The sequence below is a fragment of the Cucurbita pepo genome, chromosome 5 (assembly GCF_057944985.1).
Source record: "Cucurbita pepo subsp. pepo isolate OVF chromosome 5, ASM5794498v1, whole genome shotgun sequence".
Lineage (NCBI taxonomy): Eukaryota > Viridiplantae > Streptophyta > Magnoliopsida > Cucurbitales > Cucurbitaceae > Cucurbita > Cucurbita pepo.
Window position 1 is genome coordinate 18,491,941 of NC_141802.1, and position 21,308 is coordinate 18,513,248.

Here is a 21,308-nt window from a genome sequence, read left to right on the forward strand (position 1 = left end):
AACTTTTTTATTTCTCCCTTTTTTTTTTATTTTTTATTTTAAGTCTCTGTCTACTTTGTCTCCCAGTATATCGTCCTTAGTCTCATAATTTTAGATATTTCAATTTATGCCCTAGTGAAGAAACTGATGTTTCTTATTATAAATTTTGGATAGTAATTTAGAGTTATTGTATTTCATTAATGTATTTTGAGACTTTTTATTTACTTTAGATCACAATTACATAATGATTAATTATGACATTCAGTATGAATGTTACCACTCTTGTATATAAAGCCATGTATGTTTATATGTAGGTAGACTGGTAAAATGTAGTAAAAGAAGCATGTGTGCTCTTCTCTAGCCAAGGGCTAAGTTTCTGTGCAATTCTATGTAGTTTAGGTTGCATGTAGAATCATTCAAGTTCGACATGATCAATCTTGCTTGTGGAGTGATTCGAATCTCAATCAAGTGTTCTTGTCTTGAGATATTTGATCAACAAGAATCATTCAAGCTAGATATGATCGATCTTGCTTGTGGAGTGATTCGAATCTCAAACAATGTTCTTGTCTTGAGATATTCGATCAACAAGGTAATCCGAATCTTACTCCCCTTGTAGTGATTCCTTATCTTATCAAGGACCCAACGTCTGACATTAGATCTCATAATCCACATTCTTTAAGGGGGTCACCCTATCGACATGCATAATCCTCCACCCTTCTTGAGAGCCCAGTATCCCAATGTGAGATCTCATCATCCACCCCTCTAAGGGGCCAACGACTCGACATGCATAATCCACCCCTCTTGAGGGCCCAGTGTCCTTGTCCCATTTTATAATAACTCAAGCCTATCATTAACAAAAGTTGTACACTTCAGTCCGCGACGTATCGTCATCAATGTTCATGGTTTTAGAACACCTCTACTGAGGAGAGGTTTTCATACTTTTTAGAATGAACATTTCGATCACTCTCGTGAGAGAGATCTCACAAAAACAATTGAGTTGAGTTAAAATGCACCGATCAAAAAAGTGATTTTTTTTTTTTTTTTTTTTTTTTTTTTTTTTTTTAAGAAAAAAAACTAATGGAGTGGGAATATTTGGTAGCTAATCTTTTTTTCTCAAAAGTGGAGAGCAATATTAAAAAATAAAATAATAAAGTCATTACTTTATTGGGCGACTCGCTAAGCTTTGAGTAATTAAATTAATGGTGTTTGATTAAGCCACGCCACCAATTGAATTTCAAATTGGACTCCAAAATCTTTATGATAATTTTATTTTATTTATTTATTATAAATTCACCACTTTTCCCTAACCTTTTGTCTTTACTCTTTAACTTTAAATTATCCAAAATACAACTTATACTTAATTATCTTCTTTGAATTATAATTTAGTATATTTAAGTTTTAAATAAATCAAATAAAAACTTTTAATTTTCTGTCTAATATTTTTTTTATCTTTATTATTGTCGTTTCAAAAAAACAAAAAAAAAATATATATATATATCGTCACATATAGTACCACGTTTAAATAAATGTTTATGAATTTTTTAAAATAACATTAAAATATTTATAAATAATCTATGAAGTGTAAATAATGGAATTTGGTTAAAATATTTTGTGGTATGGGTAAATAATTTATGGTTGAAAGTTGAGGCGATCTCATGATTTAGTTGCAGACATTATTAATGGATTCCGGTGTTAAATCACACCTGGTAGTGTGACCTCGATCAAGACTTTTTTGCTTCCCTTCCTTTCTTTACCACTCCACCCACTACCCTTCTTCCCTATTGCACGCTGACTCACCCGCCATTAACGCCCCCTTCAACGTCCCTCCCTCTCTGTTCGCCACCCAATTCTCCAGCCAACACGCCCCACATTGTCTTCAAACACCCCTTTCATCCTCTTCTTCTCTAACTCCACCCATCTTCACACCATTTCCCCCTCATGGGACACTTCTCGCGGATTCACTCCTACGATGGGTTTTGTGCGGCTATCAGAAATGGGTCCGCCTCAACTTCTTCATTGGTGCTCGATTCCGATAGAGGCGAGCTCGTCGAGGCTCCATTCAACCTTGACGCTAAAGGGGTTTCGGCTGAGAGAAGCGCCGCCGCTCTGAAGAATCACAGCGACGCTGAGAGGAGGCGTAGAGCCAGAATCAATGCCCATCTTGGGAGTCTTAGAAGTCTTGTCCCCGGTGGCAAGAAGGTGGGGTTCTTTGTTTTATACCCATTTTTATTTACTTTCCATTGTGATTCATCTCTGTTTCTGTTTTGTGTTCATCTTGAATTTGGAACATATGTAGCTAAAGAGGTTTGTCCCAGACACTGTTTAAGGTAAGGATGTCTTTAATGTCTTGAATGTCCTGATTTGGATGCTTGTTGGGTCATTTCTGTCTGGGGTTTGCTCTAAATGGTGAAATTCATTCTAATTTGGGAAAACGGTTGCGGATCATTGAGAGTAGTAGTCGTAGTCCAGTCTCACATAAGCTAATTAAGAGGAAGATCATTGGTTTGTTGGTACGAGGCTTTTTGGAGAAGCCCAAATCAAAGCCGTGAGAGCTTAGGCTCAAAGTGGCAATATCATACCATTGTAGAGATTCCTGATTCCTAACATGCTATCAAAGCCATGTCAATAGAATCCTCAAGTGTCAAATAAAGAAGTTGTGTCTCGAAAGTATAGTCAAAAGTGACTCAAGTGTCGAACAAAGAGTGTACTTTGTTCGAGGGTTCTAGAGAAGTAGTCGAGCCTCGATGAAGAGGAGGTTGTTCGAGAGCTCCAGAGAAGGGGGCCTCAAGGGAGACTCTATGGTGTACTTTGTTTGAGGGATGAGTGTCGAACAAATGGTATATACTTTGTTCAAAGGCTCTAGAGAAGGAGTCAAGCCTCGATTAAGGGGAGGTTGTTCAAGGTCTCCAGAGAAGGAGACCTGAAGGGAAACTCTATGGTGTACTTTGTTCGAGGGGAGGATTGTTGAGGATTATCGAGAGAAGTAGTCCAATCTAACATGGGCTAATTAAGAGGAAGATCATGAGTTTATAAGTAAGGAATACTATCTCCATTGGTACGAGACCTTTTGGAGAAGTCCAAAGCAGAACCACGAGAGCTTATACTCAAAGTGGACAATATCATACCATTGTGGAGATTCGTGATTCCTAACAAAAATTTTCTTTCGAGTTTTATTCATTCATTTGGGTATTGGCTAACATGATCTATATCCATTGAATCTTTATGAACTATAAGCTTTGTTTCATTAACTTCATGTTTCAATCACCAGATGGACAAAGCTACACTCCTTGCTGAAGTTATTAGCCATTTGAAAGTTCTAAAACGAGCTGCTGCAGAAGTAAGTGATGTTCATATCATACCAAAAGAAATAGACGAAATAACAGTTGAACAACAGGAGGATGGATTAGAAGGAGTACCATATTCAATCAGAGCCTCGCTATGTTGTGATTACAAGCCTGGCCTCCTGCCTGATTTAAGACAAGCACTTCATGCTCTTGACTTGATCATAAAGAGGGCAGAGATTGCTACCTTAAATGGAAGGATGAAGAACGTGTTCGTGTTAACCAGCTGCAAAGGAGGCGACATCGAAACTACTGAATTGCGACGGTTCCTCGAAACGTCGGTACACCAAGCCATCAAATCTGTTCTAAACAAGTTCTCTGATCCACAGGAGTTCTCGTTCATGACGTTTCCGAATAAGAGACGGCGAATTACCATGTTCAATTCGTCGAGTTCGTCGTCCATTGGTGATTTCTGGTGAGCTTTTGATTGCTTTATGTGTTTATAAAACTCAAGAAATAGTCATGTGGGGAATAAGTGAACTAGAGATGAAATGATAACCATAATCTTTGTGCTAGAATAGTACAAGAACATATCATAAACACTGATATGCTAGGAGTGACTTCATAGATTATGCTACAAATCTGTATCTTCTGAATTCAAATTGTATCTTTTTTTCTCTGTGATATAATGTAAAGAACTGATAGTAACAATGATCAACATTTTGTTTTAACGATTTATGTTTCCTTTCTTCTTTAGCTTCTCGAGATGAGATCCCACGTTGATTGGAGAGGAAAACGAAGCCTTCCTTATAAGGGTGTGAAAGTCTCTCCCTTACATACGTGTTTTAAAATCGTGAGGCTGATGGGATATGTAAGGCCAAAGCGGACCATATCTGTTAACGGTGGGCTTGGGCTGTTATGAATGCTATCAAAGCTAGACACTGGGGGGTGTGTCAGCAAGGACGTTGACCCCCATTAGTTGGAGAGGGGAACGAAGCATTCCTTATAAGGGTGTGGAAATCTCTTCCTAGCAAACGTGTTTTAAAACTGTGAGGTTGATGACGATACGTAACTGGCCAAAACAGACAATATCTACTAGTGGTAGCCGTGGACTGTTATAAGTGGTATCAGAACCAGACATCAAATAGTGTGCCAGCGAGGACGCTAGGCCCCCCAAGGGGGTGGATTGCGAGATCCCACATTGATTAGAGAGGGGAACGAAGCCTTCTTTATAAAGGTATGAAAATCTCTCCCTAACAGATACGTTTTAAAGCTGTGAGGCTGATGACGATACGTAGGGCTAAAGCGGACAATATCTGCTAGCGATGAGTTTGGGCTGTTAAACTCTTTCCTTTCGAGGATTGGAAATGGGATCATAGTGACAAACAAATGTATGAATATACTGAATATTCTGATCTTTCGTGTTCGAAAATGTGTCGAGGAGCGCCCGAAACTTGTCGATAAATTTATTTGTGTACTAGGTATGAAGGATTGGCAGATAATAATGTGATGGTGGGACAAAGTTGAGGTGCATAATGACAGGTTTGTGCAGACTTTACAGTGAAATAGTTCACTACCTTGTTCATACCATTCTTTCCATTATTCTCTTTTATCTTCTGCCCTTTTCTTGTCCTTGTCATCTTTTTGCTTATCTTCGGCTCGGTTCGGTTCGGGTCATTTGATCGTATATGTCTCAAGAACTTCCAAATCTATGGCGATAATCGAATACTGTCTGATGTTGAACTTGAGGTTTTTGAGATAGCTTTGAATAGCAGATGAAGTGACTTTACGTACTTTATAAAGTTTGTAACCATTAAATAGTCGTTGTGTTGTTAAATGAGACTAGTCGGGTGAAAATTCAAATCTCTAGCCTTTTAGGCGATCATATAATGTCTTAGCCCGTTGAATTATCATATAATGAGATTAGTCAGGTTTTTTAGATAGTTTTGAGACTCACGAACCCAGGACTCAAGACATGTTATAATAACAATCATTCCACTTTAATGGCCTAGAAAAGGTCAGTGGAGCAATAAAAAAATACCTGCTTTTGACGTCACGTTGTGCCTACTCAGACTATCAGAGATAAGTTCCGATCACTTTTTTGATGTCATGCTATTGTGGTGGCACGTGAACCATTGAATGTGGGCGGTTTGAATCTTATTGCTAGACATAAGAACAACAGCTTCAACAAAACAGGCCAACCAGGGACAGAATCTTACGTGTGGTAGCTGTTAGAACAAATAGTTCCACGTGAAAAGGAAAAGGATAAGAAAAGGCGAAGCATTCGGTGGTTTTACTAGGCATTTACCTAACTATACTAGGTTGATATCGAAACACGAGAGACATTAAAACCTAGAAAGGTGACCATCATGAATTAAACTCATTCCGGAGGCGATTACGATCCCTAATTTTTTATTTTTGTTTGGATTAAATATTTATAATATTTATCCAAATTATATAGATTGAGTATCTTCCAAACCATTCCAAGTCCTTTTAGTTTGGTGTTCCAACCAACAAACCATTTCTTGTGACAATTAAAATATTCGAATATTTTTATATTCTAAAAGAAATTCCTCTTCAATCAGGGCCGTCCATTTATCCGACTTTCTAATCCCAATCCATGCCCTAGGATGGTTTGACTATCCCGATCCCGTGTAATCGAACGGTGTATGTTGTTGAACAATACGGCTGCAAGTGATACCGAACGCACAGGATTATGGGTTGCTTCGTCCGTGTCCGATTCTTCAACCTTCATTGAAGCAGGGAAGCGAACTGAAAGCGAGTTGTTTCTCCAGGCAACCATTTTTCACATCCAATCCACTCAGCTCATATGAAATTTCTTCATTCATTTCGATTTTATCAATCCCGGCTTTAGTATTAAGGAATTCCTTATCGTATTTTTCTGATCTCGATTTTGATCTCACGATCTCCCGAATCGCGTTCTTTTTTCTCCATGGAGGAGCAGCAGAAGACGGCGAAAGATCAGGAACTCAAGGAGGATCATGAAGAGAATGACGCAATTGAGCTTGTTCTCTTTCAAGTTTCTGAATGTTATGTCTATTTGGTGAGTAAATTAGCCCGGCCTATCTCACAGAAATCTAAGTTTTTAGTTCTGATGCAGAAATCTAAGCTTTCTTGTGGCCTTCTTTTGCGATTACTCGAATGTGAAGTAGTTGTTAGCACCATAGTTGATTATATTCTCTTCGAAATCGCTGATATCGTGTTTGGCCTATTTTGTGCATTTGTCTTATCAATAGGTTCCCTTTGTGAAGGGTTCTTCTTGTGCTTACGTACTATGCCTACTTCTGTAAAATCATGCAATTGAAATATATTAGTAATGGAGATGTAGGTTGTCACTATTTGATATCTATCCACATTTTCCCTCTTAGTGGGATTATGTTTATATGAATAACGATAGAAAATTAGTGTTCTGTATCTGCTGGTTCTTCACTGCCGTGTAGTAAAACTACAAGATATTTTCCTGTGTATGATAATATTAGCCTTTTCTGGATATTTTATCTCTTCAATTCAATTGATTTTTCTTCATCTTGTTCTTAATCTCATTTTTATGATCTTTTTGCAGATACCCCCAAGAAAAAGTGCAGCTTCCTACAGGTTTTAACCGTAACTTTGATGGATAATGGATATAACTGTGAATTGTAATTTGATCTTGATATCGTACAGAAACTTTATTGTCGGCTGATATTATGTCCCCTAGATCAAATTGATGATTTCATTGTTTACTTATAATTCCAATTTAGTTTAGTATTACGAAAAGTAACTACAAAAAAGAATTTGATAGTACATATCAGCTAGATGCCTGAGATTTAGCTTGAATAGATCTAAAATCTCCCCCCAAGACATGCATATCTTTGAAGAGTCTGATGTTCCTTTCAATATTCTCATGTAAGATCTTTTATCGAATTGGCCCACAAAGTCTTGGCCTTTTTTTCAAAGCTCTGCCCACGCAGTAGCTGTTCAATATTATGTTTTGTAGGGCCTGTTAGCAACCAACAGACATTGAATAATGGGAACACAAAGGACCACACTTTAAGAGCTATCAGCACCCAAGAATCACTAAACTATTCTCACTCTCAGTCATTATGATCTTGCCTGTAATATTTAATGACTAAAAAATAAGTATTTGTCTGTAAAGATTTATTCCTAGCTGTGAAGAACAGATAATGTATCCTTGTATGATGGTTAATGAGTAAACACTATATTAGATGTTTATTGTTGTAAAAATTCACTATCTATGCTTGCCATTTACGACTTAGTTTTGAAAATCCACTATATATACTCTGCCAACTTAGTTTTCCACATGTGCTTTGATTACCTTAAGGGCTGATGAATGGGATGTGAATAAATGGGCCTGGGAGGGAAAACTGAAAGTCCTTAGCAAGGGAGAAGAATGCATTATTAGACTTGAAGATAAGAGCACAGGTGAGATTATCTCTTAGTTGCTACAAAAGAAGTATTGTGGATCTGTGGTGTTTAAATGGTAGGTGAAGTATATTATTGCAGATGAGGTATATTTGGTGTGTTGCTGGCTAATTAGCTATTTCTCATTATAATAGGTGAATTATATGCTCGGGCGTTCTTGAGAGATGGAGAACCGCATCCAGTTGAACCTGTAATTGATAGCAGCAGGTTGATTTCATTTTTAATTGAACTCTTACTCTAATCTTACCAGTATTCTTTGTTGGCCTAAACTTCGGTGTCTAAATTGTAAGTTTGGTTGATCTTGTTACTCCAAGTAGTTAACAGTCAGTGTCTAAGTTAGAAGTTCAGCTCAGATGAATATATTTTAACATCTTTACCTTGTTTTAACGCTTCATTTGAAAATGTCTGATGTGATGTTCTATTATTGCAGATATTTTGTTCTTCGCATAGAAGAAAATATCGGTGAGCTTTGGGGGCTCTCGCCTACCTTTCTACACCCTGAATTGACTTCTAATATATCTCATTATGATGTGATATTTATTTGTGAAACATGCGACCAACTGACACTTAGAGGCTGTAGAATAGAAACAATTTGAGTTGAACAGTTAATAATTATGAATGAATACTATGTAGATGGTCGCCGTCGGCATGCCTTTATTGGCTTAGGATTTCGAGAAAGAACTGAGGCATATGACTTCCAAGCAGCTTTGCATGATCATATGAAGTAAATGTCCTTCTACTCTACAAATATTCTATTTGCATGTACTTGTTCATCCAAAAAATAGAATTTTCTTGGGAAGAATGCGCTTTCTATATTTTTTTTTTGAAAAAGGTATCTCAATAAAAAGAAGAGTGCAGAAGAGATGGAACAACAGTTCCAGAAAACATCCTTAGTTGATTATAGTTTGAAAGAAGGGGAGACTATTGTACTACAGTTAAAAAGCAAAGTAAGCTGATTTTCATTTCATTTCATTGATTTCTGCATCAACTTGTTCATTGCTCCCTTATAATAGATCTCATCTCATCTTTACTTTACACATTTTTTGTGACCAACAGAAAAGCTTTAGCAGCATCAAGAAATCTTCTGAGCTTGATCTGAAAGTCTCCTCCTCATCAGAAGAAGAAGAGGGCAACACAAAAAAAGAGTCCATTTTTTGTATCAAACCACCCCCACCTCCACCAGCACCACTTTCACCTGTTCCAGCTCAGGAGTCTCCTACAAGTTTTCCGCCAAACATCAATCTGGAAGAACCTTCTAAGCACAAGGAAGACTCCAATGCTGCTGAAGGTCAAAGCACAGTGGATTTACCTGATGACGACTTTGGAGATTTTCAGACAGCTGGGTGATGACATGGACTGTGACATGGAACTTGTACATTCTCGAATTCCCTAATCGATCTTCGGTTTTCAATAGATTGCGTGGTACAAACTGCTTAGTTTTCACAAGAGATCTTATGTACTGTTGTTAAACCTAGTTTGTGAAATTAGCTTGAAGAGTTGCCAATAAAAAGTGATCCCAAAATTCAGCAGTCCTATGATATAACTTTGATGATGAAGCTCAAGTAAAGAGACAAAAGGGAATATGGAATATCATGGAAATTTATTTCTTTCAAGCTTTATCTTGCTGTGTTTCATTTCAATTATGCATTACTGTTTCTACTTCATTTCGAAATGATGCGAGATAGATGAAAGTATTTTGGTTCACGAGAATTTGAACCTCCGACCTTCTCGGGTTATATTTTTTTAAAAAGTTACAAATCGCTAAAATTAGGTATACATTAGTGATATTTTGTTCTCAAATTTTTTGTTGTAGGATAGAAATGTCGTTTTGTCTGTTTTATCTCGCCATCTCGACTAGAGCATAGCTATGCTCATAATTCTCTGTTTTGTCTCGCCATTTCGACCCGAGCATAGCTATGCTCATAATTCAAGGATTTGTTTTGTTTTATGTTTTGATAACAAAGATTAAGGAAGTAGTTTTGTTTAAAAGTAATGTAATCTACAATGAGATTATATTTGATAAGTAGGTAATTAAGCCAAAGTTCTAGAGGATAATAGAATTTTTCATTTCCTCTTGTATTGACACGTGGAAAATATTAAGGCTATAGCAATTTCACCCACCTACGCTTCCACGTTTCTCTCTCTTCTCTCTCTTCTCTCTCTCTCCTCTTTGCTTTTCCGTCCCGGCATTCTTACTTTTGCGCCTCCGAAAGCCGAAATTGTGATCTTCCTGCAAGGTTTAATCCTCTTCTTAAGCTTTAGGCTTCTAGGTATCGGGGTTTTGTCCCTATTCTGCAATTACAAAGTTCTGAAGTTTCGAGGATCGCCTAAAGGTTTTGCTCTCTTCATCGTCTTGTTTTTCTTTCTATTGTTTATGAACTCTTTTGTTTTTCCTTGATCATCTGAATTTTGTTTGATTGAGTTTCCTTGATCATCTGTTTTTAGTTATCTTGATGTTGTGTTATTGAATTGCAGTCCTCTTTGCTGATAGAAATGTAGTTTTTGAGATGGGTTTTTAATGATTAGTGTGAATTTTGCTGGAAATTTCTCGAAATTTTCTTATGGAACTTTGTTTTTATCATTTTTGTTTAGTGGATTGGCGATTTTAGGCGCTGATAAATTTGAAGAACCAAAATAATTTATGGCTTGAATTTGTAAACTAATGAGGATGAGAGTTGAGAGTGAGTTTTCTGTACAATTACTGCAGCTACCTTGATTATTTTCAAGATTTTGGTGATTTGAATTTGATGCTCTGGTTGAGGCAAAACTTCTGCTGGTGTTCTGTTTATATGCCTTGAGGAACTAATGAAAGGTACTTTGGTCTATTAAAATTTTGGGGTTGGTTCTTCCTCCTTCCAATCCATTTCCCATAGCAATGTGTTTCCTGACTCCTTCAGACTCTCGAATGTCGAAAAATGTTTACTGAAACTGAATGTATCTGTAACGGCTAGCAGATATTGTCCTTTTTGGGCTTTCCCTTTCGGGCTTTCCCTCAAGGTTTTTAAAACGGGTCTACTAGGGAAAGGTTTCCACACCCTTGTAAAGGATGTTTTGTTCTCCTCCTCAACCGATGTTGGATGTCACAATACACCCCCCTTCAGGGCCCAGCGTCCTCGTTGGCACTCGTTTCTTTCTTCAATCGATGTGGGAGCCCCACCAAATCCACCTCCCTTTGGGGCCCAATGTTCTTACTGGCACACTGCTTCGTGTCTACCCCCTTCCGGGAACAGCTTCTTCGCTGGCATATCGCCCGGTGTTTTGCCTCTAATACCATTTGTAATGGCCCAGGCCCATACCCTTGTAAAAGGTGTTTCAGTTTCCACACCCTTGTAAAGGGTGTTTCATGCTCCTCCCCAACCGATGTGGGATGTCACAGTATCGCTTTCGGGACACGCCCTTATGTGTAGCTGGCATTGGTATATTGAGGAATCTATCTTGGAGAAGAGAATTGTACTAGGATGTGACAATAGTGTATGCATTTCTTATCAGAGTTGGAGGGTTTCTCTTACCAGATATGTAATCTTTCATGTCAATATGGCAATAGCACTTGTATTGGTATTGAATGATCATTTCTAATTGCACATTACTTGCCTTGGTTGAAACCTTTCCCCTAACCTCAAGGCTTCTGAAAACACAACCAAATTCCTTGCTTATGATGAGATTCAGTTGTTTTTATGGATTTTTGTTCTTCTTGTGATCCTGGCTGTCAGACCTACTACAATGTTAGTTAGCTAGTTTAGCAACTTGTTGGCTTACATTATTTGATCTGATATGATCTTTCTTTTTGTGAGATCCCACATGATTGGAGATTAGAACTTTTAAAACCTCTAGGATATTCCTCGAGAAGGACAATATCTACTAGCGGTGGACTTGAGTTGTTACAAATGGTAGTAGAGCCAAGCATCGGGTAGTGTGCCAGCATGAACGTTGGCCCCCAAGGGGGTGGATTGTGAGATCCCACATCGGTTGGAGAGGGAAACGAAGCATTCCTTATAAGGGTATGGAAACCTCTCCCTAGTAGATCCGTTTTAAAAACCTTGAGGGAAAGCCCGAAAGGGAAAGTCCAAAGAGGACAATATCAGCTAGCGGTGAGCTTGGGCGGTTACACTTTTCTTGCATGATCATCTATCAGAAAAGAAATATCTTGTGGGTGGTATATTGACCATCTAAATTGTATGATTCATCTTGCAGAAGAGTACAATATCATCCTATTGCCTGGGTTTGGCGATTAAGGAGCTGGCACAATCATCTCATCTCTCAAAAGCTGTCGTGGTTTCTGAGTCGTCGAATCAAAATTCGAAATGGATGCAAAAGGCATTGCTTGGGTCGGGCGTTTGTACCAAAAGTTCGAAACTATGTGCCTTGAGGTAGAAGACATTATATGTCAGGTATGCTTTTTGAAAGTTTGATATTCAGCTTTCTACTCTCACACTACAGTCAGATTCTGCTGAATGTTTGACTTTAATTTGTTTTGTGTCTGAAAATGTCACACTCCTGTTGACTTGGTCTCTCTTTTGACCTGATCTTGAGACAGGACACTGTTAAATATGTTGAGAATCAAGTGGAAGTAGTTGGGGCAAGTGTCAAAAGGTTCTATTCTGATGTCGTGCAAGATTTACTTCCCCCAGCTGAATTGAATGATGAGAAGAAAGTGGCAGTTTGTAGTTCAGCTCTTGAAAAATATGAAAATGTTGTTATAGTTAAGAAACCCGTGAGGGGTATGAAGATAGAGCGTTCTAAAGCTGATGAAGAAAAGTCTACTACGAACTTAAAAGTCACTACCGACACCAAAAGATATATTGTCCATAAGCTGCCTCTTCGAGACAACCATGCCAATAGTCCCTTATTGGCGTCCTCTCCATATTCTGCTAGCAGTGCCCAAATTGATGGGTATTCCAGAAAAAAGGATGATGATAATATACGTCATAAGCTTGACCTAACAAAAGGGTGCGAGTCTCTAACTGAGACTACTACAACAATCCTTGAGAAGAAATCTGCAAATGAGGTATCATCATGCTGTGTAATCTCGAATAGACAATGTGAAGCTTTGAGCGAGCTAGCAGGTAATACGGGAACCATGTTGTCGGTCGAGGACGCAAGGTGTGATTCGTTGGTGCAGAGTTTGAATGAGACTGGAATTGAGTCGGACAACGTATCATCATCGAAATCCGTTGGGGACGATAAAATGGAGACAAGACCTCTATCGTATGGTGATTCTTCAGCGGAGTTAGATGGTAAATATATCTTCTGCTTTATTATGTCATACCCTTACGGAAAAATGTTTTGTTTTCCTCCAACTGATGTGGAATCTCATAATCTACCCCTTTGGGGGACCAGCGTCCTCGCTGGAACACTGCCCAATGTCTAGCTCTAAAACCATTTGTAAAAGTCTAAACCCACCACTAATAGATGTCCGCTTTGCCCATTGTGTATTGCAATCAGCCTCACGGTTTAAAACGCGTCTGTTAGAGAAAAGTTTTCATATCCTTACAAGGGATACTTCTCTCCAACTGCTGTGAAGTTTTTACATCCTTATAAGCAATGTTTCGTGTTTTCATACCCTTCAAGGGATACTTTGTTCCCCTCTCCAACTAATGCGAAGTTTTTACACCCTTAGAAATTTTCGTGTCCCTCTTTAACTGACGCGGGATCTCATAATTCAACTATTTGGTGAATTGGCAACTTGATGCACATTTCTTCTCGAGTAGTTCCAACATCCGTGGTTGTAGATTCATTTACGTGGTTATAGTAGATTCATTTACGATCAAGGATAGTTATTGGTAAAATACTAGAAGACTGACATCATTCATAGAAAATCTGAAATAATATATTTCTAAGTAATCTTATTTTGTTTACACAAACTCTGCAATGATGATTTAGTTTTATTTGAGTGTATCTGATAAACATGGTTGTAACCATATTTTACACAGGAAGATCAGGTTCATGGAGTCTTGATGAAATTGAGCATGAGGCTACTGTCCTTGAACATGTAACAGACGAAATTCAACAAGCAGATGAAATGAAACTAGACGAAGCCTGCGTATTAGTGAACGGAGTTGACTTTCCTTTCGATTCGAATGAAGAAGTCGAGCATAGAACTTACAAGGTACTCTATTTGCTCTCCCCATAGCATAATCCAACCCCAAGTTGCAGGTTGGTTCCAGTTTTACTCCTCATTCACTCTGTTCTCTGTTTTGCCCCACAGAAGAAGATAGCTGGAGCATTCTCCTTCACAAAGAAGTCAAAGAGGAAGCAAGAATACAAAGAGCTAGCGTTGAAGCATGGTTATGGCTCCGGTAAGTTCCCGAACGAACAACATGAACAGAAACTACTAACTGAAGATGTTTCAGAACACGATTGGCAGCTTCTCTAAGCTTGGAATCTGCAAGAACAGATTCCATGGTTGTTAAAGCACTTGAATGAACCTCATGTATAAAAAATAACCCCCCAATGTGAGAAATCTGCAAAAACAAATATCAGAATCTCAGTGTGCAGAAAGCATTATATATTTCATTATATGAAAGTGGCAAGAACCAGTTGTTGTACCACTCTCTGTATCAGAGCTAATTACATCTTATAAGCTTGTTACTTCGTAGTCATGATGAAAGCTTGTGCATATTCTTTCAAGATCGAGTTTGCTTTTGCTTCTGGGTCCTTCCTGAAAGTGTCATTTTACATGATGAAGGAAGCCATTGGAGGAAACCATCAAGAACTGCACTTTTGAAACTGTTTGTGTTTGATAACAATGGATGATACAACAAGGATGGTCCAAACATGGCCAAATTTTAATTTATCCTTTTCCCTCTGTTTTTTTTTTTGATCTTTTGTGCTAATAATACATATTTAACTACAAGTACAACTATTCTTACAAAATTCATAGACAAAAAAGATGAGTTGAAACAAATTAAGAAAATCCCAAGAAGCAAACTGGGATCTTGATCCAAGTACAATTCTATCCTAAAACGAAATGTGGCAAATGAGCAAAAACCAATCTTCGTAGACAAAACAGATGAGTTGAAGCAAATCAAGAAAATCCCAAGAAACAATCTAGGATCTTGGTCCAAATAAAATTCTATCCTAAACCGAAATGTGGCAAATGAACAAAGAACCAAACTTCGTAGACAAAAAAGATCAAGTTGAAACAAATCAAGGAAATCCCAAGAGACAAACCGGAATCTTGGTCCAAGTAAAATTCTATCCTAAAACGAAATGTGGCAAATGAACAAAAACTCCACCTGTCAAGAAGTTGCTTAGTCACCCCATTCAGGTCGGCTACTTCCATACCACCTGGCCATTCACACCCACACGTCCACCTCCATTCTAGACCCTCTCTTAAAAAAATACCGACCCTCTCTGTTATTTAACACCATAATCCATTTCCATTTCCTCAGATCAAATCTTCAGCAAGAAAGAAAGAATACAAACACCACAAACAGAAAAATGGCGACAGAGCAACTGAGCCGCAGAGATGACACCACGAAGGAAAAAGAGACTCAGGTGGAGAGAGAAAGAGTCCCACAATTGGCAAGCCACTTTGAGGCCATTGCTGTGCACGGCAAAGCGACTGACCCCAGTAATGAAAAAGCTACAACACCAGAACAAACGAAGGCGAGACAAAGGAGTGATGCTAGTGGAGTGGGAAAAGAGACGTATGGCACCGGCATTGCTAGAGGGACAGTTCAAGGAAGGGAGGAGGAGAGACAGGGAGTTGGAGGCGAGAAACCAGAAGACAGCCATGAATTGGCCGCTCAATTTGAGTCTCTTGCTGACAAAGTAAGAGACAAGAGAGAGACTAATACAGAGAATGAAAGGGAGAGACAAGCACGAGTTGATAAAGAGAGAATTGCTGCTCGTGAGAGAGAGCAAAAAGGGTCTCGAGCAGAGGAAAAACAGAGAGTTTCAGAACAGGCAAAAGAGAAAGAAGGTGAAATAGGATCTCGTCAAAATCAACCGTCTCTTGAAGAAATTTCCAATTACAGAGCTATAGCACAGCAGAAATCGAACGAGGCAATAATGGCGGCAAAGGAACGGTATGACAAAGCAAACAAAAAATCACTCCAGCAAGGAGTTGAAGCTGGAACAGGGGAAGCAATACCGAGAGGCACAGAAGAAGCTGAGGACACAGTCGAAGAGGGAAATCAATATACAGGTCTAGAGACAGTGAAAGAGACGCTTACAAGTGCAGCCAAAACAGCGAAGGATTACACAGCGCCAATAGCAGAGAAGGCCAAAGATTACACAGTCTCTGCAGGTCGAACAACAGCTCATTACCTTGGAGAGAAGGCAGTGGTGGCTAAGGATGTTGCAATAGAAAGTGGGAAAGTTGCAGCTGGGTATGCAGGTAAAGCAGCAGAGGACTTGAAGGATAAGACGGCGGTTGCAGGGTGGGGCACGGCCCATTACTCATGTGACACGGCGGTGGAAGGGACTAAAGCAGCAGCAAGGCTCGTGAAGGGAGCTGCAGAGTATGCAGGAGCCATTGCAGCCAAGCCCTTGTCTGCTGCAAAGAATGTGGCTGAATCAACAGGGGAGACTGTGAAGGACTATACAGCCAGGAAGAAAGAAGAAGCACAGAGAGAATCAATGTACAAGCAAACTGAGAAAGACTCCATGTATGAGAAAACTAAGGAAACTTTTGAAGGGGGTATAGAGGAAGTGAAGGAAAGGGGAGGAGAGAACAGAGTTGAAGAGGATAGAAGTGATGGGGGGATATTGGGGGCAATTGGGGAGACCATATATGAGATTGCACAGACAACAAAAGAGATAGTGATTGGGCCTGGGGACGAGACTGGAAAACAGAGCACATTAGGCTTTGAGCTTGGTCAGGAAGAGGGTGAGGAAAAAGGCCAAGAACATGAAAAGAAAGAGCACTATGAAACTCCAGCCAAGAAGGAACACAGAGCCTGATACGAAGTTGACTGTTTAAAGTGGTTTGTGAGTTTTTATGTTTCGGAATTCCTGGAGAAGGGTTGTGGGAAGAATGGATAATGTGTTTTTAAGTTTGTTCGTTTATGAGGGGTAAATAAAATTGTGTGTGTGTGGATCCTCTTTGTTCTTTTGAAGTGGAATTTCCTTGGTACTGTGTAGAGTCCTGTAAGGGTGGAGTTTTCATAGAAAGTAAAGGCTGCTGCCAAAATAAAATGAAACAGTACAATAAAATTCACACTCTGAACAAGAGCTGAACAGAAACTCAAATTAAATTTGAAATTATAGTGATAAGTATTAGTTTGACTTAGAATTTATAATTCTAAAATTCACATAAAATTCTGGGCTCAGAAAAACCACCTCTTATCCATCAGACAAAAATAGTCGGTCAGCATTACTATATCACACAACAAGAACGCTACCCCAAATTTCCACACATTTTCTATACCATCCATGTTCCCAGAATTTATTTTTGGGAGAAGAAAGCCTTACAGAATCCATGACGAAGAGGAGGTCGACAATTCAAGATTCTTAGGCAACTGCAACTGCTACTGCTACTACATAATTGCTAGAGAATTGTCACATGCTGTGACCTGCAGAAGTAGTAATGGAAGTAAGCAATGGATATTTTGTACGGCAAAACTACGGGCATCTAATTTCTAATCAAATTCTACCATATGTTACAAATTATTACAATGGAAGTTGATCCTTCCTCGTCCAGAGACTTAACTCTAACATCTACTACCACCTAATAAATAGGCCACTACTTTTGGTTCGCATTCACAAGGATTGCTCCATTCCCCATTCGGAATCTTTGCACTGTACACCAATTACATATTCGAGATCCATCATCTGAATTCCTCTGTAGTAGTAGACAAGACAGTGGATCTACCTTCGTTCATCCCATAAAATATCAGACGATCGTTATTCAACCTGAGATGAAATAGAGATTCTTAGAATGGCAAGACTGTCAGCAGCGAGAAAATAATTGAAAATGTAACCATAGCATAATCAGAAAAGTGTTTGGTATTATATAGAATCTATGAATGAGTTTATGACGTCAAGGCTGTTATTTCTACATTAAACTTCAATAAACTACTTGATTGCTCTAAACTTGTAGTGCGTGTGTTGTACATAAAAATCTAATGAATGATTTCGACAGCTACAGATAGCATTCAATAGAAGAAGTCAACTGTAAGCAAAGGCACAAGTTGAAGACACCACAGAACATCATCATATATCCCCGTGTAATTTATCATTATACACATATACACAATAAGTAACTAATCTTAAGCTTAAATTGGATTCCTCCTAATGATTTGGTTTTGATAGCAGCTGTATCAAAAAAAAAAAAAAAAAAAAAAAAAAAAAAACTTAAATCATGGCATGTAACAACTTAGTTATGTCCATTATTACCTGAATAGAAAGTCAATGCGATAGTGATCCTGCATCAGATCCTGATGCTGAAGAGCTGTCACTTTCAGAATCTGAAACACAAAAATGAAAAAGAAAACTGCTGATATATGATACATACCATGTAGGCAAACTCTCAATGAAAACAATGGTACGCCATTTTATAAGAAAACCTAAGTAAACAAATGTTGTACTTACCACTAGACGAAGATCCCGAATCACTGCTAGAGCTACTTGAGCTGCTGGACTTACTTGAATGATTGTTCTGTTGTCCCCCTCGAAAGGGTGAGGAAGAGGAAAGAACATTTTCATCTGCTTCAGAATAACATAAACTTTAGTACCTCTGTTCACTCGACAATTAAAAACCAAAACCCCACCATATTCTGTACATAAACAGACTGACCTGTTCTATTTTCTCTAAAAACCTTTGAATCATCAGGGGCTGGGGTCTATAAGACAGAACAACAGAACTTTAATTAGCAAATAACAGTTGATTTCAATTAAAATAAATGCAACTGGAAAGTCATATGTAGGGTTTACCTTCTCCTGGTCATTACGCTCAGCTTCTGCTCGAGCCTTCAACATAGCGAGTTCAGCCTTCCTCTTATTCTTGCTCATACTCTTCCTGTAGTTCGAAACAAGTCTGTCAAGCTCCCACAGAGTCTCAGTGTCGACATTATCAATGTCTACTTCTATTTCATCATCTTGTTGGAGAAGTTCAAGGTTTCTCTTTTTAATAATCTGTAGAATGGTATCTAGCTTCTCAGAGGGCAAATTCTGAAGGTTCGTACTGAGCCTTTTCTTTTCATTGTAAGTCATATCCCTTTTGAATGGATCTTTTGCCTGGGGTTTCTTCAGTGAAGGTGTTGTCGCTGATGGAGTCACGCTCATCGGCTGTGTCTTGGAATCAGCTGGATTTATCAATGACTCTGACCTCCGTAGAATCTTTCTCATGTCAGGAGGAGGAACTGGTGAAGAAAGGTGTCTCATTGAATTAGAAGATGGAAGAGTATCCCGAAATTCCATTCCCAACCTCATCTCCTGATGATCATTTGATTCTATAACAATCCACCTGTCCTCAAAGATTTTCAGTAATTGTTCTGCCATTACGTGAACATCTTGCCCTTCTGAATTATAAGTCATAGCATTATGAAATGTAAGTCTTACATCCTCCGCAAATTCTTTTGGGGACTTGTACCAATTCTTGTGTAGCCTCGTTTTCACCGTACCCAAGTCCATTGGATAACTGATAATGCTACAATAATCATGCAAACCAAAGCCCCTCTGCGTCCATAGGAGTATTAAACACCCAGCCATGCTTATGTTTCATCAATTTCTCAAGTAAAGAAACACAAGCATTGAAAATTTTAATAGCCATGCCAAAACCATGCTTTAACTTTTTACTACTATGCTTTTTCCCATTTAATTTGGACTTTTTATTGCTCTCAGCCGGAGGAATCTTATCTTTTGCAAGCAAGAATTCGGAATTCTGATAGAACTGGTTTGCTTTTGGGGTCCTCTTCTCCCTTTCCATGAAATCACGCGTCCCTTTACCATTCTCTATAACTGATATGCTTAACTATGGCAGTGGTCTGCTATCATCCGTCAGAACACCTACGGAACCAACTTCTGAATGAACATGATAGGCTCCACGAACGTTATCAGCCATTTCGATTGTTGAAATGTGAGAACTTGTATGTTCGATATTTAACTGCTTCTGTATGGCTTCAATCCTCTTCACCAAATTTCTCACAATTTCAAGCTCACTCTCAAATTTCCGCCGAATCTCTTGCATTTCCTGCTTCGGCTTAAATGCACAATTGACCTGATTCTGGACGCAAGAACCTGTTTGAATGACCCCATTATCAGCAGGAAGCTCTGGAGTAGCTTCCGCAGTCTGCCCAACAGCTGCCTGTCCATCAAGCCTCGTCAAATCGTCAGAGGCAGCGTTCGGTAAAGGCTGCTGCTGCAATAGATCCGCATTTTCCAAAGCTTCTAAATGCGGCACTGCCTGGCCTGAACTGTTATTGAAGCCTTCAACATTGCTAAACAAGGCGGTAATGGTATTCCCATTCTTCAAACAAGTATCCTTGTCGGTGGTGGTGGTGGACAAAGTGGCGGTAACGGTATTCCCATTCTTCACACCTCTGAACGTTTTCCTTCTGTAAACCTTACTCTCAGAATGCTGCTTAATTCTATCTTCATTTCCCCCTCCAGATATAGGAGCTGAAGCCATACAAACAATCAAAACACCCAAAACCCTTAAACCCTCTTTCTATCCTCAAAAAAGTCGAATTATCCGTCCCAAGTGTTTCCCTTTACCCAAAAAAAAGTTGAAACAAAACACCCTAAGAAACTCAAATCTCCAGGTAATTAAACGCCAACGCCATTCAACAAATTAAACCAAACAAACAAAGAAAAAAGTACATCAAACATACCAATCTCTAGAGTTCACAAAGGATCCAAGAACACCGCATCAAATAAGCCATACAAACAAAGAAAAGACGTCAAACGGCACAAAAATTTAGGGTTTAGTGTGCCGGAGAAACCAAACTTCCGGCCAGATCCGGCTCCGTTGTTCTTGAGAAAAAAAAAAAAAAAAAACAAAACAAAAAACAAACAAACAAAACCCACCTGGTCTCTAAAATTCACCGCCTCCCGATGTCGTAACGTTACAGGTGTACGGCAGAAGCGATGATCGTGGCCCGCAGCGTTTTATACGACGCGCTGGGATGGCATCGAAAGGCCCGTGCGAAGAACTGACGATAGTATCCAGCGTTTACGCGCGATGGTGGAAAATGTAGCGCACGGTCCAATGGAAAGAAAGGAGAGAAGAATATACCGGCGAGAAAACTGGACGGCGTGGATTATTGGTGGGGGCGGATCAATGGCGAGGGACTGGTTTTAAGAAGCTTCAAAGTGTTTGATTATTATGAAAACAACGAAGAAGATTATGTTTCGAAGCTACAGAACGGAAGGACTTTGCCGCCAAAATTCTTCCGCCGGTTCCGGCGACAATTTTATAGCATAAATAACTTAAGCCCAAGCCCAAGCCCAAACCAAAGCCCAAGACCAAGCCCAAACCCAAACTCAAGCTCAAGCCCAAGCCCAATAATGAGTAATTCCAAATTCAAGGTTTTTTTTTACTGATATAATTCTCAAATTTTGTGATATTTATTTTAATCTATAGATTTTTTTTTCGTTAAATAATATCTGAAATAGGGATTGATAAACAAAATTGATCCGAATATATATATATATATATAT

General features: G+C 38.9%; 4 protein-coding genes, 1 long non-coding RNA gene and 1 pseudogene across 10 annotated transcripts; 4 read left to right on the forward strand and 2 right to left on the reverse strand.

The window, feature by feature from the left end:
- Nucleotides 1-1,652: 1,652 nt before the first annotated feature.
- LOC111795842 (transcription factor bHLH30) lies at nt 1,653-4,826 on the forward strand. Of its 2 annotated transcripts, XM_023678447.2 has the most exons (3): nt 1,653-2,178; nt 3,248-3,735; nt 4,018-4,826. In XM_023678447.2, exons 1-3 carry the CDS (start codon nt 1,918-1,920, stop codon nt 4,028-4,030), a joined length of 762 nt encoding a protein of 253 aa, XP_023534215.2. In that variant the 5' UTR covers nt 1,653-1,917; the 3' UTR covers nt 4,031-4,826. The 2 variants fall into 2 exon arrangements, with proteins under 2 accessions (XP_023534215.2, XP_086979853.1); XM_087123727.1 differs by lacking the exon at nt 4,018-4,826 and having other exon boundaries at nt 1,655-2,178; nt 3,248-3,991.
- Nucleotides 4,827-5,989: 1,163 nt separating this feature from the next.
- Nucleotides 5,990-9,322, forward strand: LOC111795843 (Adaptin ear-binding coat-associated protein 1 NECAP-1). The gene is made up of 8 exons (XM_023678448.2): nt 5,990-6,324; nt 6,844-6,875; nt 7,603-7,703; nt 7,838-7,910; nt 8,134-8,165; nt 8,337-8,427; nt 8,536-8,650; nt 8,760-9,322. Exons 1-8 carry the CDS (start codon nt 6,214-6,216, stop codon nt 9,048-9,050), a joined length of 846 nt encoding a protein of 281 aa, XP_023534216.2. The 5' UTR covers nt 5,990-6,213; the 3' UTR covers nt 9,051-9,322.
- Nucleotides 9,323-9,893: 571 nt separating this feature from the next.
- LOC111795846 (uncharacterized) lies at nt 9,894-14,251 on the forward strand. 4 transcript variants are annotated; one of them, XM_023678451.2, is made up of 5 exons: nt 9,894-10,036; nt 11,895-12,091; nt 12,238-12,937; nt 13,634-13,809; nt 13,909-14,251. In XM_023678451.2, the coding sequence occupies exons 2-5, from the start codon at nt 12,005-12,007 to the stop codon at nt 14,074-14,076; spliced, it is 1,131 nt and encodes a 376-aa protein (XP_023534219.2). In that variant the 5' UTR covers nt 9,894-10,036; nt 11,895-12,004; the 3' UTR covers nt 14,077-14,251. The 4 variants fall into 4 exon arrangements, with proteins under 4 accessions (XP_023534219.2, XP_023534220.2, XP_086979947.1 ...); XM_023678452.2 differs by having other exon boundaries at nt 13,912-14,251; XM_087123821.1 differs by having other exon boundaries at nt 9,907-10,036; nt 11,898-12,091.
- LOC111795847 (uncharacterized) lies at nt 13,509-21,028 on the reverse strand. The gene is made up of 3 exons (XR_002815260.2): nt 20,676-21,028; nt 17,121-17,221; nt 13,509-14,361 (listed from the first exon to the last, which is right to left on the reverse strand). It is a non-coding gene; the product is annotated as an uncharacterized LOC111795847 (long non-coding RNA).
- On the forward strand, nt 15,108-16,765 carry LOC111795845 (uncharacterized). Its single transcript, XM_023678450.2, has one exon. It carries the CDS (start codon nt 15,144-15,146, stop codon nt 16,608-16,610), a length of 1,467 nt encoding a protein of 488 aa, XP_023534218.2. The 5' UTR covers nt 15,108-15,143; the 3' UTR covers nt 16,611-16,765.
- Nucleotides 17,222-20,644, reverse strand: LOC111795844 (transcription factor GTE4-like; annotated as a pseudogene). Its single transcript, XR_015421060.1, has 5 exons — nt 18,582-20,644; nt 18,445-18,490; nt 18,240-18,356; nt 18,045-18,115; nt 17,222-17,561 (listed from the first exon to the last, which is right to left on the reverse strand). The product of XR_015421060.1 is annotated as a transcription factor GTE4-like (transcript).
- Nucleotides 21,029-21,308: the final 280 nt, after the last annotated feature.

Excerpts from the sequence above, each read along its gene's own strand:
- LOC111795842 (XM_023678447.2), top strand. The coding sequence starts at position 1,918 with ATGGGACACTTCTCGCGGATTCACTCCTACGATGGGTTTTGTGCGGCT. Across the intron at positions 2,179-3,247 it reads TTGTCCCCGGTGGCAAGAAG|ATGGACAAAGCTACACTCCT; the intron begins GTGGGGTTCTTT and ends TTCAATCACCAG.
- LOC111795846 (XM_023678451.2), top strand. The coding sequence starts at position 12,005 with ATGGATGCAAAAGGCATTGCTTGGGTCGGGCGTTTGTACCAAAAGTTC. Across the intron at positions 12,938-13,633 it reads TTCTTCAGCGGAGTTAGATG|GAAGATCAGGTTCATGGAGT; the intron begins GTAAATATATCT and ends TATTTTACACAG. Across the intron at positions 13,810-13,908 it reads TCGAGCATAGAACTTACAAG|AAGAAGATAGCTGGAGCATT; the intron begins GTACTCTATTTG and ends TTTGCCCCACAG.
- LOC111795845 (XM_023678450.2), top strand. The coding sequence starts at position 15,144 with ATGGCGACAGAGCAACTGAGCCGCAGAGATGACACCACGAAGGAAAAA.
- LOC111795843 (XM_023678448.2), top strand. The coding sequence starts at position 6,214 with ATGGAGGAGCAGCAGAAGACGGCGAAAGATCAGGAACTCAAGGAGGAT. Across the intron at positions 6,876-7,602 it reads AAAAGTGCAGCTTCCTACAG|GGCTGATGAATGGGATGTGA; the intron begins GTTTTAACCGTA and ends GATTACCTTAAG. Across the intron at positions 7,911-8,133 it reads CCTGTAATTGATAGCAGCAG|ATATTTTGTTCTTCGCATAG; the intron begins GTTGATTTCATT and ends CTATTATTGCAG.